This window comes from Pantherophis guttatus, chromosome 1 (assembly GCF_059756535.1).
Source record: "Pantherophis guttatus breed Tessera chromosome 1, ASM5975653v1, whole genome shotgun sequence".
In the NCBI taxonomy this organism is placed as follows: domain Eukaryota; kingdom Metazoa; phylum Chordata; class Lepidosauria; order Squamata; family Colubridae; genus Pantherophis; species Pantherophis guttatus.
In genome coordinates, this window is record NC_142063.1 from 14725080 (window position 1) to 14743866 (window position 18787).

The window sequence follows — 18787 nt, forward strand, 5'->3', positions numbered from 1 at the left end:
CCCAATCAACATCTAAAAAGCTACACACGGCACCATAAAAATACCACGCACACAATCCTCTCCTCTGCTAGAGAGGATGGGCTCCAGTACGAGTCCAGAAGCTCCAAAGACAAAATCTCAGGTCCCCGGCGGTGACCGACCCAGATTGGATCCTGTAAATCAAAGCGTATAATCCACATGGCTTATCTCATTACCACCTTTCATTATATTCAGAATCACAAGAAGTAAAGTCTTTCTGATTTTTAAGGAAAAGTTCGATTCTATGACACGTACAGATGATTAGGCTCGACCCATCTCGTCTCTAAATGAAGCCCATGTGGAAGCCCAAATGTTGATGGCAGACTTATTTGGGAGGGACACAGCTAAGAGAGAGAGACACACGGTTTTGGGAACGCTGGTTAAACTAAATTCTTAGCAAGGGAAAAATATATCTAAAGTGGTTCTTTCACCTCTCCCGTCCGCCACAAGAGAACAACATTTCATGTGACCACTGGTGTTTCTTGCCAACACAGAGATCCCTTTTTTTTTTTTTTTTTTTATCCTGAGAGATCTTCCTCCCTGGGAGATCTATTTGAGGATGGCAGGCACGATCATCTTGGGGAAGGCGTAGTATCTGCAGTCAGCTGGAGGAACCAAATCCATAACGGTAGTGTGGATTTTCTTGGTCTCAAAACCGGCCTCCACCAAGTGGGTAATTTGTGTTTCCTAAGGAAAAATACCAAAGGGAGATTTACCCTGATTTCAACACAGCACGCTAAGCTATAGTTTAAATAAACCATCACTGGCAACATCCGCATGACCTCTTAAGGCAGGGAAGGTCTGCTTTTTCTCAAGATGCAATCCAAAAGAGAAGGGAGAGAAGCCTATGAGAATGCTACTGTCAACCCTGAAGCTGACCTGATGGAAGCCATTTTGAAGTTTCAGTGTTGCCACATTGGAGCTGAGGGATAGGGAGGGGGGAATAGAGAGAGCTGGGGTTTGTAGCCAAAACAAACTACTTTCTCCTGGGAACCAAGGACACTTCCACAGTGTCAGGTGGTCAGAGAGAGTTGGAGTGAAGTTATCAGGCAACCGGGAGACACCTTGACTGGATCATGTGACTGATTGTTTGGGGAAGGAGGAAAACTTTTAATTGGGTGAAAACCGCGGGAACATTCAGAGTCGGTTTTCACCAGCCTGCACCAATATGATATGTCCAATAAAACTATTCTTTGAGGAATTCACTTGCTTTGGAGTCCTGTTTGCTATGGATGTATTACTTGGAACGCTGACAGCTACTGTCTTGAGAAGGATTTCTGTCAATAGGTAGGAAACAGTAAAGAAGCTGCTTAGAAGAACCTCAAGGTTGACTCAGCCTTCCATCCTTCCGAGGTAGGTAAAATGAGGACCCGGATTGTGGGGGCAATAAGCTGACTTTGTATAAAAAAAACCACTGTTTAGGGGGGGCCGAAAGCCCTATTAAGTATGAAGGCTATTGCTTAACGCATTGTTTCTCAACCTTGGAAGCTTGAAGATGGGTGGACTTCAACTCCCAGAATTCCCCCAGCCAGCGCTGCTGGCTGGGGGATTCTGGGAGTTGAAGTCCACCCATCTTCAAGCTTCCAAGGTTGAGAAACACTGGCTTAACGCATTGTAAGCCGCCCTGAGTCTCCAGAGAAAGGGCGGCATATAAATCAAACCAATAAATAAATCGAACCAATAAATAAATCGAACCAATAAATAAACGTGCCTGTCTTGGTTTGGGGAGGCTGACCCTGCAGATAGTGGACAGGACTTCTCATTTTTCTCCTTCAAGCAAACCACCGGACATTCATCAGGCTTTCTTGCAAGCCATACAGCAACTCAGAGCTAATTGTGTGTCGTGATGATGAAGATGCTGGGCTCGGGATGGGTTCTCCACCAGTGGTGGGTTTCAAAAAATTTTACTACCGGTTCTGTGGGTGTGGCTTAGTGGGTGTGGCAGGGGAAGGAAACTGTAAAATCTCCATTCCCTCCACACTGCAGGGGAAGGTTACTGCAAAATCCCCATTTCCTCCCAATCAGCTGGGACTCAGGAGGCAGAGAATAGATGGGGGTGGAGCCAATCAGAATTTTTACTACCGGTTCTCCGAACTACTCAAAATTTCCGCTACCGGTTCTCCAGAACTGGTTCAGAACCTGCTGAAACCCGCCTCTGTTCTCCAGCCAGTGAAGTGTCCTGCACAGCAGCCTTTCCCTGCTCTCACCTGAAACATCCTTTCGATGTCCGAATACTTGCTCTTCATCAGGTCCCCCCAGGAAGTCAAGTTGCAATAGGTGAAGACCCCGCCTGGCTTCAGGAGGCGATGGGCGTGAGCCTACAGGGAGGAAAGGAGGAGCGGCATTTGGGGAGGCAGCGTTAAGCGCAAAGAATCAGGACCACACATTAAGCTCCAGTTGATTTTATTGCTCATACACAATCTGATCAACTAACAGCACTAAATTGGTGCTAGATAAGAATCAACAGAATTCAAGAGGGGTTGGACTTAAATGGCTTGTGGGAGTGTAATGACACAGTGGCTCAGTGGCCAAGATGCTGAGATTGTCGATCGAAAGGTCGGCAGTTCAGCGGTTCGAATCCCTAGGGCTGCCATGTAACGGGGTGAGCTCCCGTTATTTGTCCCAGCTTCTGCCAACCTAGCAGTTCAAAAGCACATAAAAAATGCAAGTAGAAAAATAGGGACCACCTTTGGCGGGAAGGTAACAGCATTCCGTGCGCCTTTGGCGTTTAGTCATGCCAGCCACGTGACCACGGAGACGTCTTCAGACAGCGCTGCCTCTTCAGCTTTGAAACGGAGATGAGCACCACCCCCTAGATTCGGAAACGACTAGCACATATGTGCGAGGGGAACCTTTACCTTTTAATGACTCCAGGCTGATTCCTCTCTTGACTCCACCCCCTGCCTGTCCTTCTCCTACAGTCAGGGAATGCCACAGAATCTGTTACTTGGTGTGATGGAATGTAGTCTGGATTCCCAGAGGGAGGGGCTGCGTTCCAGAGGAGCCAGAGACAACTCAGTTCAGATTGTGTGGGAGAAAGAGGATGAAGACAACTCCTCCCTAATAGTTCCCACAGCATATGCTTTATAGCGCGAGCTGTTTGCTTTAGTTTGGTAAGATTTCTGTCCATAGGTGAGGAACAGTAAAGGAAACAGTGTAGAAGAATGTCAACATGTCTTTCTTGGTTTTGGGAGCCTGGCCCTTGGAAAGAGAGATTCTGCTCCCAAGCCAGGTGGAATTTCAATCGTATTTTCAGGATCGCCATCTTGACTTTTTTGACCTCCATCCTTTTTTTCACCAAATGCCAAAAAAAGTCAAAATGGCAACTACAATCATGTAATCATGATGCACGTAAACAAAGTACAAAGCACTAACAATACAGCGGCGATCGCCATTATTACTTTTTTTAACCATACTTTTTTTTTCCCCCAACCCAACAGTTTGATATGAGTCAGAAAAGTCAACATGATGGTTGCACAACCACGCAATCACAATGCACATAAAAAGGTACAACGTCAAGCGCCAGGGAAATCAGGAAGTCCAGGCAGCTCAAAGGGGTATAAAGATTTGTTCGCAAGCTTAGGCTCTCTACAAGAATCTGAGCTACTAACAGCCCAAGCAAATTGGCCATAGATAAAGAATCACAAGAATTCAAGGTAGGCTGGACTTAAGATCTCTTGTGGGCGCAAAGGGACTCGTAACTGATGATGCATTTGACGCCTCCCTCAGGCTTAGCCTGGTCATCTACATATAGTTGCTCACAAATTTGTGGTTGCCATCTTGACTTTTTTTGATGCACATTAAAAAAAAAATCAGCTTTCATCACACAGTTATGGCCATGTGAACACTTCTGGCCACATCTGGACAGCAGTTTGAAGGGAAAGTTGGCATATGGGTGCCCCAGAGGGCAGAAACCAGAGAGTCGATATGGCAGGGAAGTGAACTTCTCTTCAATCAAGGGCAAACTGACTGCCCTGAATGAAGAGGAGGAGGCTGAAAAAAATTTACTATCAAGGCCAGCAGCTTCACCAAGCAGGAGAGAATCAGCTGGGTCTCCTACGGAGTGATGGACTACAGGGCCCATGATCCTTTGCCATTAGCCAGGCTAACTGGGATCTGTGTGTTATGGCCTGCCAGCGGCCAGCAGAGCTGGCAGCAGATTCGGACAGTGAGGAGGTTGGGGAGAAACGTGAGCCAGTCCTGGAGTCTGGGGAAGGCTCGGACGATGGCTCTGAGTCAGAGGCAGAGAGGGGGGCCAAGGCCAGCTGGTAGTTCTTTGCTACCTCCAGAATCTCCAGAGTCTGACATCAGGGAGGCAGAAGAATGACGTGAGCCTGTTCCCAGTGTGCGCATGCGCAGAGCTGCCAGGGGACAGGAACAATTAAGGAAACAGGGTCGACTTGGGAGTAAGGGTTGGAGATGATTGGCCCCTCCCATAAGACATCAAAGAGAAGCGAACGGGAAATGAGCTTTTGCAGGAAGCAATTAGTTCATCTGGCTGATTCAAGATTTGAAACTTCTGTTTGTGACTCTGTGCCACGTTTGGCCTTGCCCTGTGCCTGGAAATTAGCTCTCTGGCAGCGTTCAATGTGAGATAAATAAAATAAATAAATAAAACTCGCAATACCCAGAAAAATTTCCCCATGTGACTCACTTCTAACCTACGCCCATCCACGTTTTACGACCCCCAACAAAGCTAAGTAAACAGGCCCCCCGCTGCCCACAGCAGCGTCACAAACTCTGAAAATCCATTTTATTTTATTTTTTCAATTACAATCTCTCGCACATCCCTGACGAAAGGCTGTTCTAGCTCCTCTTTTGGCCCCAAAAGAGACCCATATCCCTTAACTTCCTCAAAGCAGGAGGAGGGATACTCCCAGTCAAACAAGAGCCAGAAGGGAGCAGGGATGCCCTTCAGGTAGGCCGAGACGTTTGTTCAAAGTGAGTTTTGCCCCTGTTTTATGACCTATCTTGTCACCGTGGTGAAGCACCGCAGATGTCAAATGAGTGACATCGTTGTTAAGAATGCTGTGATGGGCATAAATGTGAGGACCGGTCATAATACACATTTTTCAGCCCTCTGAATAGTCCCTATGTATAGGGAAATAAAACTCAGCTAGTCCTCGACTCAGGACCACAACTGAGCCCAAAATTTCTGTTGCTTAAGTGAGACATTTGTTCAAAGTGAGTTTTGCCCCTGTTTTACAACCTATCTTGTCACCGTGGTGAAGTGAGGCACCGCAGTTGTGAAACGAGTGACACGGTTGTTAAGAATGCTGCGATGGTCATAAATGTGAGGACCTGTCATAAGTGTGAGGACCGGTCATAATACACATTTTTCAGCCCTCTGAACAGCCTATGTGTAAGGAAAGAAAACTCAGCTAGTCCTCGACTCACGACCACAACTGAGCCCAGAATTTCTGTTGCTTAAGTGAGACGCAGCTGCCTGAACTCAACCGGTTAGGCGCGTCCATCACATTCCTTCCTGGGACAAAGGACAGGCCACGTCTTCCAGGGGGAAGCAAACAGGTTTGACCATTTGCTCCTTGGTACACAAGCACTATTGTAAATCTGAAAGGGGCACGTTGCTATCTCCTTATCTGGGAGGGGGGGGACCTTCAAGCTGAAAAAACAGATAAAAACTCATTCAAGGTGAACTCACCTTTGGATCTTTGGTGGGGGCGAATCGCTGGCCCCCACGGAGAGGGCTCGCAACTTGGGTGTCCTCCTGGATTCACGGCTGTCTTTAGAAGAGCACCTGACGGCCGTGACCAGGAGGATTTTTCATCAGGTTCGCCTGATCCGCCAGTTGCGTCCCTTTCTGGATCGGGACTCCCTACACACAGTCAATCATGCCCTCGTCACCTCCCGCCTGGACTATTGTAATGCTCTCTACATGGGGCTCCCCTTGAGGAGCACGCGGAGGCTCCAACTGGCGCAGAGTGCGGCCGCGCAGGTGGTTATGGGAACAACATGGCGCTCCCGTGTAACACCTCTCCTGCGCGAGCTGTACTGGCTCCCGGTGGTCTTCCGTGTGCGCTTCAAGGTTTTGGTTACCACCTTTAAAGCGCTCCATGGCTTAGGACCTGGTTATTTACGGGACTGCCTACTACCACAAATAGCCTCCCACCGGCCGGTACGCTCTCATAGAGAGGGTCTCCTCCGGGTGCCATCAGCCAAGCAGTGTCGACTGGCGGCCCCCAGGGGGAGGGCCTTCTCTGTGGGGGCACCCAGTATCTGGAACGAGCTCCCCCCGGAGATACGGAGGATCCCGGATCTGCGCACCTTCCGCCGTGCTCTTAAGACCCTTTTATTCCAGCAAGCCGGCCTGGCCTAATTTTTCTCCCCTTTCTTTTAAATTTTAAATTTTAAATTGAAATTTTAATTTGTTTTAAATTTATTGGGATTTTAATTGTCGTGGGCCAATATTATTTAATTTGGTTTTAAATTGTTTTTAACTTTTGTATTTCTGTATTTTATCTTGTGCCTGTTCACCGCCCTGAGTCCTTCGGGAGTAGGGCGGTATACAAATTTAATAAAACTCAAAACTCAAACTCTCTAAGTTTGGCGGGTTTTCTTGCAAACCCTGCTTAATACAGCGTGTCCACTCTAGATGAGCAAACTTTCTAAATTCCTCTTTTTCTACCTTTCATGGAGCTTTTGACCCTTAAAGTACCTTTCCCCAGCCAGAAGTCGCCCCCCCAGGTATGTTGCAACTACAATCCCCAGAGTTCTTGGTCAGAGGGAAAGGGGTCAACCTTCAATGGTGCCCGTACTCACCTTGATGAAGTCAAACTGATGGGTGTGCCAGGTGCCTTCTGACAAGGGATACGTGTCGTAGAGAATCCCTGCATGTGGAGAAGCAGATTTTTGGACCTCAAGAAAGAAATGCATCACAGTTATAATCATCATTTTTTTGCTGTCTGGGAATGGGGTGCTCCTTCAATGAACTTCTTGGAGGTTTTCCTTCAACTCATGAACCCCAGCCACCGTGGCCAACAAACAGGAACATGGCAGAACTCTTCCTTGTCTTCAGTACAATTTGGTTGTCAATGTGCGGGCATAGATTTATTTATGTGCTAGATTAAGAGCTCAAAAGCATCAAGAGTGGGCGATTACAGCAACTTTACGACCTGTGGACTTCAGCTCTCAGAATTCCTGAGCATGGCTGGCAGTGTTGGGTTACAAAAAAATTTATTACCAGTTCTGTGGGTGTGGCTTGGTGGGTGTGGCATGGCTCAGTGGGCGTGGTTTGGTTGGCCTGGCAGGGGACGGATACTGTAAAATCTCCATTCCCACCCCACACCAGGGGAAGGATACTGTAAAATCCCCATTTCCTCCCGATCAGCTGGGACTCGGGAAGCAGAGAATAGATGAGGGCGGGGCCAGTCAGAGGTGGTATTTACCGGTTCTGCGAACTACTCAAAATTTCCGCTACCGGTTCTCCAGAACTGGTCAGAACCTGCTGAAATCCACCTCTGATGGCTGGCTCAGGAATTCTGGGAGTTGAAGTCCACAGGTTCTAAAGTTGCCATAGTCTCTCATGTCTGCCATAACCCCAGGGGATTCTGGGAGCTGAAGTCCACAGGTTGTAAAGTTGCCATAGTCTCTCACGTCTGCCATAACCCCAGGGGATTCTGGGAGCTGAAGTCCACAGGTTGTAAAGTTGCCACATTTGCCCATCCCTGCCGTAACCTGCCGTAACCCCAGGGGATGCTGGGAGTTGAAGTCCACAGATTTGTAAAATGGCTAAAAGTTGGGAAACAAATCACCCAGAGAAACGGAAACAACCCTGTTTCTTACCGTTAAAATGTTCATCCGGCAAGGTTGGTGCGACGTCTTCCCACAGCCCTTTCAAGGGGACAACCTGCGGGGTTGAGATGTAGTGCAATCAACGAAGAGGCAAACCGTGATGCTGGAAAAACATGCTTATATTGTAGGACGAAAGTGTCTTCGCAAAAAGGAAAAAAAATGTTTGCAATGCAAGCAAAACGAGGAAAACGAGCGGTTTCAGATTATGGCCTTCGGCAATCAAAGTCTCAGATCTGGATCCTCCCTGGCAGAAACACAACTCCTTCCAAAGTCAGTCAACATCTTAAAAGTGTCTTAAAAGCTGGGGAGGAAATTCCCTTCTTGTTTGCCCTATTTTGGAGCAGGGTTGGAAGTCTGTTAGCCCTGTGAGGTAGTCCAGAGAAGCAGCACCACCAGGAGTTCTTCTAACTCTTATCCTTATTGTAAGGTTGCATTAAAAGAATTTGGCAAGCTTGAAAGTATTTTTATTTATTAGATTTTTATCCTGTCTATTACTTTCTAAGCAACATACCTAGTACTCTTTCCTCCTATTTTTCCCGACAACCCTGTGAGGTGGATTGAGCTGGGAAAGAAAGATTGGGCAGAAGTCACCCAAACTGTCTTTCACACCTAAGGCAGGATTAGAACTCACCGTCTCCTGATGATTGGCCCAAAGTCACCAGATGGCTTTCATGCCTAAGGCGGGACTGGAACTCACCATTTTCTGGTGATTGGCTCAAAGTTACCAGAAGGCTTTCATGTCTAAGGCGGGACTAGAACTCACAATCTTCTGGTGATTGGCCCAAAGTCACCAGATGGCTTTCATGCCTAAGGCGGGACTGGAACTCACCATTTTCTGGTGATTGGCTCAAAGTTACCAGAAGGCTTTCATGTCTAAGGCGGGACTAGAACTCGCCATCTCCTGGTGATTGGCCCAAGTCACCAGATGATTTTCATGCCTAAAATGGGACTAGAACTCACCATTTCCTTGTTTCGAGGCTGACACCTTAACCACTACACCAAACCAACTCTCCCTTCCTATTCTTTTACTGTCTGGAAAACTAAAGGGGAATCCCTTCTGAATTGCTTCCCATGCCTGATACCTGTTTTTTACCTCATTGTCAAGTCTGCTATTCTCCTTCCTGCCTCCCAAGGACCTTCTCACATGCCATTATTACTCCCTCCGCCTGTTCACAGTTGTTCAGTTTAGAACCAATTTAGGGACTCGGTTACATCACTTCCCTTCCCCATTCATTGCTCTTGGGCCCCGATCCCCTTTCCCATCATGCATTGTGATGGAACCCTCAAAACGATCTGCATCAGGGGTGAAATGCTACCGGTTCGGACCACTTCAGCCGAACCGGTAGTGATGGCGGCGGGTGGTTCCGAGAACCGTTAGTGACGGCAGCGCGAGGCTCCGCCCACCCGCCCGGTCATTCTTACTACCTGGTTTTAACCAGGAAGTAACCTGTTTTATACCCTCCGCGCATGCGCAGAAGTGTTTGCGCATGCACAGAGGGTCCGCAGTGGGCTGTGGTTGCTTTTCTGCTGGGCATCCGTGCCCTCTTCTCACCAGGCCCCTTTGCCCCAACCTTGTGAGGCTGCGTTTTCGCCCACTCCTGCAGCCTCTGGAAGACTCCTTCGTTGCATTCGATGATCCAGTGCTCCTGGATGTCAAACTCTTGGATTTTGCTGGCAGCAATGGCCATGCCAAAGCCAACCTCCAGCACCCGGCCTCCTGAAAGGAAGATTTGATTAATTGATTGATTGATTGATTGATTGCATTTATATGCTGTGCTGCCCCTCTCGTTATCCAAAGACTGGCTTAGATCTGGTTAGCTAAGTTGTTATGAGAGCCACAGAGATGACCTTGGAGAAACTATTGCCTCAGAAGATTACAAAAACACATTTTCTCTCAGGAAATGAAGAAAAGGTTAGAAAGAAACTCAAGATGGTCCCACTTTGACTCTCTTTGGCATAAAAGGAAGAAAACAGGAAAATTCAGTCAATTTCAGAATTTGAAATTACTAGAGCCCTGCCCATAAAGTAGAATTTTTGTCTTTCTTGAGGAATCTGTTTCTTATCCTTAAAAAAAAGCCTTAAGCCTTAAGAATGTCAGATCAAGTTAATTCTTGGAGAAGAACCAGAGATCTGCAGTCTAGACTGATAGAAAGAAAAAGAAGTGACAAATGATTTATCTATTTTGCCCAGAAAACATAAACAGATTAACAGATTAACAGAGTTGGAAGGGACCTTATAGGTCATCTAGTCCAACCCCCCCTCCCCCGCTCACATACATTCTTGCTTTCTGCAGTATAAACCCCTATTCTGTGCCAGGGGCTGAACCATTTTCTCCATTACACCATTACAGGTAGTCCTCCGCATAACGACCACAATTGAGCCCCAAAGTTATGTGGCTAAGCGAGAGATTTGTTCAGTGAGCTTTGCTCCGCTTTACGACCTTTCTTGTCACTGTTGTTGTTAAGTGAATCACGGTGGTTGTTAAGTTCGTTACGTGTTTGCTAAGTGAATCTGTGTTTACCTAATTGGCTTTGCCTGTCAGAAGGTGGCAAAAAGGGGATCACGTGATCCCGGGAGACTGCAGCCGTCATACGTGTGAGCCAGTTGCCAAACTGTCCAAATTTCGATCCTGGGAGACCATGGGAGATGCTGCAACAGTCGTAAGTGTGAAAAACGGTCAGAAGTCACTTTTTTTTCCAGTGATGTTGTAACTTCAAACAGTCAGTAAATGAACTGTTGTAAGTCGAGGACTACAACAGGAGCCTGGTGGAGCAGTGGACTAAAGCGCTGTTAAATAGCACTTAGCTGCCAGCTGCCTACAATTACTGCAAGTTCGAATCTCACTAGGCTCAAGGTTGACTCAGCCTTCCATCCTTCTGAGGTAGGTAAAATGAGGACCCGGATTGTGGGGGCAATAAGCTGACTTTGTATAAAAAAGAACACCGCTTGGGGGGCCCCCGAAAGCCCTACTAAGCAGGTATATACAAAAGTATGAAGGCTATTGCTTAATGCATTGTAAGCCGCCCTGAGTCTCCGGAGAAGGGCGGCCTATAAATTGAATCAATAAATAATAATAATAATAATTATTATTATTATTCAATAATAAAAATTATTATTAATAATAATTCAACATGTTACCACCAACAGCAAATGCCGCCTCTGCAATGAGAAAGATGAGACAGTCGACCAGCTGATCAGTGGATGTAGCAAAATTTCACAAACTGACTACCTACAACGCCATGACCGTGTTGCTAAGATCATTCACTGGAAATTGTGCCAGAAGTTTGGATTTGAGTACAGCAAAAACCACTGGGAACATCAGGTTGAGAAAGTTTTAGAGAATGAGAAACTCAAGATCTTGTGGGACTTCAGGATTCAGACGGGCACTTGGTCCACAACACACCTGACATAACAATAGTTGAAAAGAAAAAAGTATGGTTCATTGACATTGCAATACCTGGTGATGCACAGATTGAAGATAAGCAGCAAAAAAAAAATCACAAAGTACCGGGACTTGCAAATTGAACTTGAGCGACTGTGGAAAAAGAAATCGTGTGTTGTCCCGATTGTAATTGGAGCCCTTGGAGCAATACCCAAAGGGCTACCCCACTATTTAGAAATTCTAAATTTGCCGGACTTGAACATTTTGACTCTACAAAAAACCACCTTACTCGGAACAGCTTACATTCTCCGACGATACCTTAACAGTTCCTAGGTCCTTGGTTAGGACTCGAGCTGCTGAGCTATTAACCAGCCTCAAAGGCTGTGAATCTCACTAAAGATTAACCAATAAATAATAATAATAATAATAATAATAATAATAATAATAATAATAATAATAATAATACCACCTGTACTTCAAACACACACACACACACACACACACACACACACACACACACACACACAGACAATTTTCTGGAATTCCTGGGGAACGGTCTCCTTCTCAGGCCGCTGTGCTTGGCCCAAGTTGCTATTTTGCAGAAAGCTTTGTCTGGGAGGTTGGAAGAGACCTTTGCCACTACTCAAGGGAGCAGCCCTTATCTTGGGCCTCAGCCTGCAGCTGTCAGCAAAGGGCGAGACCCCTGAAACGCCCACCCCCCACCCACCCCCCAGCCTTTCCACAGAGACCTTTCACCACAGAGCTATTCTTATCTCGGTTGCAGTGCAGACAACGGGAATAACCAGGAACTCGACTCTGATGGGCGTGAGCATCCATGGGGGTGGTTGGTTATGCTGGGGGGTGGGGAACATGTTCCACCGAGAGCAAAAGACCCCCAAGAACATATCTATGTCCCTGTCCAGCTGCAAAGAAGTTCTGGGCTAAGATTTAAAAATGGTTAGAGAAAATAATAGAACAACCTACAAGCGGAAAAACCAGAGACATTTTTATTAGGGATATTTACTGAAAAATACACTAAGGAAATAAAATATTTGATTTTTACATATTATAACAGCTGCCCGTATAGTATATACCCAAAATTGGAAAAAAAAGAAAATATACCAACGGAAGAAGAGTTGATAAAAAAAAAAAATCTTAGAATGTGCCGAGTGTGGATAAATTAACAAAAGAGCTTAAAGGAAAGGAGGACACGGAATATTATATAATCTGGCACAAGTGGTGTAAGTGGCTGGAGAATAGGAATGATGGAGAAGAAAAATAGGGGCGAGATTTAAAAAATAGAAAGAATGAATATGTCAATGTAGAGAAAATATAAAATTAATATGAATGTTAAGATAATACACTAATTAAGAGAGAAGGGGACAAGAAGAAACTGGAATAATATAAAGGGAAAAGGGAGAGAATGTGAATATTAGAAGAAGATCATCACGAAATAGCTGTTAAGAGAGTGTATATATATATATATATGTATACAGTATAAATGTTGTATGTCTTGTAATGTCATATTATGTTTATAATAATAAAAAATAGAAAAAATAATAGAAAAAAGAACATATCTATGTCCCTACCTATCATGCTATTCCCTATCGGAGTAAGCAATGCTATGCAAAGTGTAGAAAAGGAGTAGGATAGTGGTCCCTAACCTTTACAGCTTGGCAGCCGGGCTGGGTGGCGGGTGGGGGGAAAGAGGGGAACCAGGCCACGCAAGCGGTGGGCCGATGTGCATGTGCATGTCCGTGTGCATCAATTCACCGGTCGCCCGGGTCAAGCTGCGTACGTGTGTATTGTGGCCCGTCAGCGGCCTGTGCAGCTAATAGCTGACTCTGAGAGTGAGGAGGCTGGTGTGGTGTTGCTCCAGCAGCCTGTGCAGCTGGCGCTCGAGTCAGACAATGAGGAGGCTGGAGAAGATGTGGTGCCAGAGGTGGGGATTCAGCCAGGGCCTTCAGCACTTCCAGAAGCTCCCTTAAGTGAAGAGGACAAAGAGGAGGAGCCTCTTCTCGATGCACAGACGCACAGAGCTTCCAAAAGGCAGAGTGGCTCCTCAGGAAGAGGTCTTCTCGAGAGTAAGGCTTGGGGCTAATTGGCTACTCCCTTAGCCTATTTAAGGAGGAAGGCCGACTGAAGCAATTTGCAGGGAACAACTTAGTTCACATACCTTCGTATCTTGTCTTGCTTATCTTATCAGCTTCCTGCAAATTGCTTCTGGGCATTCTGCCAACCATAGTAAGCTTTCAGTTATTATTCTTTGAATTCTTGGCGGCTGTTAATGCAGTTAATTAACAGCAGTTGTTGTAAAAGACTGGTTTATTTATTAAACTAAGGTTTGAACGGACTTTGTGTGTGCTGCGTTCTTTAGCATCCGTAGCTGGGGCAAAACAGTGTACATGCGCACCAGCCCACGGACTAGTTGCGAATAGGCCACAGCCTGATAATGTGTGTCGGCCTGGGAGTTGGGGACCCCTGGAGTAGGATGTAGCAAATCCACGAAATTAAGCATCAGGAGCTAAGACAAAGGAGAAAAGATACAGGTAATCTTCGATTTACAACAGTTCATTGAGGGACTGTTCAAAGTTACAACAGTACTGGAAAAAAAAGTGACTTCTGACTGTTTTTCACACTTAACGACTGTTGCAGCATTTCCATGGTCATGTGACCCAAGTTCAATCACTTGGGAACTGACTCACATTTATGGCCTTTGCAGTGTCCACCTTCTGTGACTTTCTGGCACCTATTCTCCAAAGCCCCTGAGGGCAGGACAAGAAGCAATGGGTGGAATCTAATCAAGGAGAGAAGCAACTGAGAATTAAGGAGGAATTTCCTGACAGTTAGAACAATTAATCAGTGGAACAACTTGCCTCCAGAAGCTGTGAATGCTCCAACACTGGAAGTTTTTAGGAAGAGATTGGACAACCATTTGTCTGAAATTGTATAGGGTTTCCTGCCTGAGCAGTGGGCTGGACTAGAAGACCTCCAAGGTCCCTCCAAGTCAATGGGGAAGCCAGATTCACTTAACAAGTATGCTACTAATTTAACAACTGCAGCAGTGGTGAAATGTAAAATCTGTTACTACCAGTTCTGTGGGCGTGGCTTGATGGGGGGGGTGTTAATGTGACTGGGTGGGCATGGCCAACTTTTTTTTTTTAACTTTTAAAAGCATTTTTTCTACAACCTCTTGTAAAAAAAATGCTTTTAAAAGCCTCTGACGATCTCAGCTGAGCCATGCAATCGTCAGAGGCTTCTTTTTTTTTTTTTTACTTTTAAAAGCAATTTTTCAGCAGAAGAGGTTATAGAAAAAATGCTTTTAAAAATAATTTTAAAAAAGCCTCTGATGATTGCACGGCTCAGCTGGGCATTGGGGGGGGGCAGGGATTTTTGCTACCGGTTCTCCGAACCACCCGCCTTCATCGCTACCGGATCGGGCGATCCGGTCCGAACCGGGAGTATTTCACCCCTGAACTGCAGCGATTCATTTAACAACTGCGGTGAGGAAGGTCATAAAACGGGGCAAAACTCACTTTGCAAACGTTTCGCTTGGCAGCGGAAATTTTGGCCTCGGTTTTGGTCGCAAGTCGAGGCCCCTCTGCATGGAGGCTACAGAACACTTCCTGGAACTGATCTTACCTTGTGAAGCAGCCTCGCTGGCCAAGGCGTGCATGAAGGGAGTTTCCCAACGCTCCATCACCGGCTTCCCCATGATTTCCAAGTGAGTGTCTGCTGGATTGTAGCCCGCAGCGGCTTCCTTCCAAGAAGGCTTACAATTTTCCCCTTCCAGAAAGATGGGACAAGCCATGTCGGAAGGCCTAAGGGCTCCTTGGAGGTGGTGAGAGAAGGTTGGGAGAGGCTGTCGGAGCTCCAGGAACCTGGAAAGGGAGCTGCTGGGCTCCTGCTTAGCTTGAAATAGTTGAGGGGGTGGAGCAGAGGGGGAAAGCTGAGTGTGCAAAGGGGAGTTAAAGGGAAGGAGGGAGTTTGCAATTCCCACTTGGGAGCTGGCCAGGAGAAGGCAGGGGACATCTTCCGGAGAAACTGAACCATTGCAGATCGTCAGGTTTAAATGGCTCTTGCTATTGGATGGGATAATAAAGCAGAAGAACAGAATATCATGAGTTTTGGAAGGGACCTTGCAGGTCTTCTAGTCCAAGCAGGAGGAGACCCTACCCTGTTTCAGACAAATGGAATTGGCTGCCGAAAAATGCCAGTGCAGTCCTACGTGGCATTAACAGAGGGATATAATCAAGAGCCTTGGTAGTACAGTGGTTTAATGCACCCTGTTATTAAGACCAGCTGTCTGCAATTAGTAAGTTCGAATCTCGCCAGGCTCAAGGTTGACTCAGCCTTCCATCCTTTCTAAGGTAGATAGATTGAGGACCCAGTTTGTGGGGGCAATAAGCTGACTTTGTATAAATATACAAAAGTATGAAGGCTATTGCTTAACGCATTGTAAGCCGCCCTGAGTCTCCGGAGAAGGGCGGCATATAAATCAAATTAAAAAAAAAAAAAAGATCGTGGGAAGTGTTAATGCCACTTTGTAATGCTTTGCTAAAACCCTGTTTGGACGACTCTAATCCAGCTTTGGTCTCCACGATGCAAAAAAGATGTTGAGACTCTAGAAAGAGTGCAGAGAAGAGCAACGAAGATGATTAGGGGGCTAGAGCAGGGGTGGTTTCAATTTTTTTTACTACCAGTTCTGTGGGCGTGGCTTGGTGGGCGTGGCTTGGCGGGCTTGGAAGGGGAAGGATACTGTAAAAATCTTCATTCCCTCCCCAATCCAGGGGAAGGTTACTGCAAAATCCCACCAGATTCAAGGTTGACTCAGCCTTCCATCCTTTCAAAGGTAGGTAAAATGAGGACCCAGATTGTGGGGGCAATAAGCTGACTTTGTATAAATATACAAAAGTATGAAGGCTATTGCTTAACACATTGTAAGCCGCCCTGAGTCTCCGGAGAAGGGAGGCATATAAATTAAAAAGGCAAAAAGCAAGCAAAACAAAGCAAAAAAAATCCCCATTTCCTCCCAATCAGCTGGGACTTCAGAGGCAGAGAATACATGGGGGCAGGGCCAGTCAGAATTTTTACTACCGGTTCTCCGAACTACTCAAAATTTCTGCTACCGGTTCTCCAGAACTGGTCAGAACCTGCTGAAACCCACCTCTGGGCTGGAGGCTAAAACATATAAAGAACGGCTGCTGGAATTGGGTATGTCTAATTTAAGGAAAAGAAGGACCAGGGGAGACGTGATAGCAGTCTTCGAATATCTCAGGGGTTGCCACAAAGAAGAGGGAGTCAAATTATTCTCCAAAGCACCTGAAGGCAGGACAAGAAGCAATGGGTGGAAACTAATCAAGGAGAGAAGCAACTTAGAACTGAGGAGAATTTTCCTCACAGTTAGTCAGTGGAACAGCTTGCCTCCAAAAGCTGTGAATGCTCCAACACTGGGAGTTTTAAAGAAGACATTGGACAGTTACTTGTCTGAAATGGCATAGGGTTTTCTGCCTGAGCAGGGGGTTGGACTAGAAGATCTCCAAGGTCCCTTCCAACTCCATTATTCTGTATGGTTGTCCAGTTTTTTTTTTAAGCCTCCAGTGATGGAGCACTCATAACCTCTGAAGGCAAGCAGTTCCACTGATTAATTGTTCTGTCAGGAAATTTCTTCTTAGTTCTAAGTTGCTTCTCTCCTTGATTAGTTTCCATTCATTGCTTCTTGTCCAGAACATTTGGGAAAAAGCTGAAGCCACTAAGGTTGGACTATTTTTTTTAATAATGGGGATTTAAAAATGGGGATGGAGGACAGAGGAAAGTACGGTTAGTCTAATCCTTTGTGCTGCTAATAATTTTTTTAAGTTTTAACTTTTTAAGTCCAACCAAACCGGTTGGATGAATTTGAGCCAGTCGCTCTCTCTCAGCCCAACTCACCTCACAGGGTGGTTGTGGGTGGAAAAAGGAGGCAGGGGTGTTGGATATGTTCGCTGCCTTGAATTATTTGTTTGAAATAAATAAATAAAAGTCATAGAACATAGAATAACAGAGTTGGAAGGGACCTTGGAGGTCTTCTAGTCCAACCCCCTGCTCAGGCAGGAAATCCTATACTATATAGCTTTGCTGGCTGAGGAATTCTGGGAGTTGAAGTCCACAAGCCTTAAAGTTGTCAAGGTTGATTTAGATCAAGGGTCTCCAACCTTGGCAACTTTAAGCCTGGAGGACTTCAACTCCCAGAATTCCCCAGCCAGCAAAGCTGGCTGTGGAATTCTGGGAGTTGAAGTCCTCCAGGCTTAAAGTTGCTAAGGTTGGAGACTCCTGATATAGATAGTACTTGACTTACAACTATTTATTTAGTAACCGTTCAAAGGCACTGAAAAAAGTAACTTACGACTGTTTTCCATACCTGCGACCGTTGCAGCATCCTCATAGTCATGTGATCAAAATTCAGGCGCTTGGCAACTGACTCATATTTATGACGGTTAGGATTAGGTCCCTTTTTGTGACTTTCTGACAAGCAAAGTCAACGGGGGAAGCCAGATTCACTTAACAGCCATGTTACTAATTTAGCAACTGCAGAGGTTCGCTTAATGACAGTGGCAAGAAAGGTCGTTAATACGGGGCAAGACTCACTTAGCATCCATCTTGCTTAACAAGAGATATTTTTGGGGGCTCAGTTATGGTCATAAATCAAGGACCACCTGTAGGAGGAGGAAATGGGCATTTTTGTATGTTCACCACCCTCAGTTACTTATCAAGTAATGTTGTTAAAGGCACCAAGTTAGAAACTGGGAGACCATGAATTGTAGTTCGGTCTTAAGCAGGAAACCAGCTGGGGCTTTCTGGAGCCAGTTCCATTCGCTCAGCTCTGGGAAGAAGCAGGCAATGGCAAACTATTTCCGAAAAAAACGTTGGCAAGAAAATTGCAGGGATTTGTCCAGGCAGTTGCCAGGTGTAAACTGACTGACTTGAAGGCAGGTACGCACAAGCCATAAAAACAACTTAACTTGGTGGTTAAGGCTCCGGATTAGACACAGGGAAACGTCTTGTCCTGCCTTAGGCGTGAAAGCCGGCTGGGTGACTTCGGGCCAGTCCCTTCCTCTCAGCCCCAGAAAGGAAAAACCACTGCCAAGAAATCTGTAAGCACTCGCTTTTAAGCTGTTGGATAACCATTTATTTTATTTTATTTATTTATTTATTGGTTCGATTTATATGCCGCCCCTTCTCCAGAGACTCAGGGCGGCTTACAATGCGTTAAGCGATAGCCTTCATACTTTTGTATATACCTGCTTAGTAAGGCTTTCGGGGCCCCCCTAAGCGGTGTTCTTTTTTATACAAAGTCACCTTATTGCCCCCACAATCCGGGTCCTCATTTTACCTACCTCGAAAGGCTGAGTCAACCTTGAGCCTGGTGAGATTCGAACTTGCAGTAATTGCAGGCAGCTGGTGCTACTTAACAGCACTTCAGTCTGCTGCGCCACCAAGGCTCTTTGTCTGAAGTGGTGTAGGGTTTCTTGCCTGGGCAGGGGGTTGGACTAGAAGACCTCCAAGGTCCCTTCCAACTCTGTTATTCTATTCTAT

The 18787-nt window shown here is 46.0% G+C and overlaps 1 protein-coding gene across 3 annotated transcripts; it reads right to left on the reverse strand.

Moving 5' to 3' along the window:
* Window positions 1-225: 225 nt before the first annotated feature.
* Window positions 226-15183, reverse strand: GAMT (guanidinoacetate N-methyltransferase). 3 transcript variants are annotated; one of them, XM_060694990.2, is made up of 6 exons: window positions 14855-15183; window positions 9402-9547; window positions 7822-7885; window positions 6799-6866; window positions 2226-2336; window positions 226-705 (listed from the first exon to the last, which is right to left on the reverse strand). In XM_060694990.2, exons 1-6 carry the CDS (start codon window positions 15021-15023, stop codon window positions 568-570), a joined length of 696 nt encoding a protein of 231 aa, XP_060550973.1. In that variant the 5' UTR covers window positions 15024-15183; the 3' UTR covers window positions 226-567. The 3 variants fall into 3 exon arrangements, with proteins under 3 accessions (XP_060550973.1, XP_087749805.1, XP_087749806.1); XM_087893679.1 differs by lacking the exon at window positions 14855-15183 and adding an exon at window positions 10352-10474; XM_087893680.1 differs by lacking the exon at window positions 226-705 and adding an exon at window positions 1170-1295 and having other exon boundaries at window positions 14855-15146.
* Window positions 15184-18787: the final 3604 nt, after the last annotated feature.

Coding starts and splice junctions, on each gene's coding strand:
- GAMT (XM_060694990.2), bottom strand. CDS start 15,023: ATGGCTTGTCCCATCTTTCTGGAAGGGGAAAATTGTAAGCCTTCTTGG. Junction 6,867..7,821: donor GCCGGATGAACATTTTAACG/GTAAGAAACAGG, acceptor CTCCACATGCAG/GGATTCTCTACGACACGTAT. Junction 2,337..6,798: donor ATCAGTTTGACTTCATCAAG/GTGAGTACGGGC, acceptor TCCTCCCTGTAG/GCTCACGCCCATCGCCTCCT.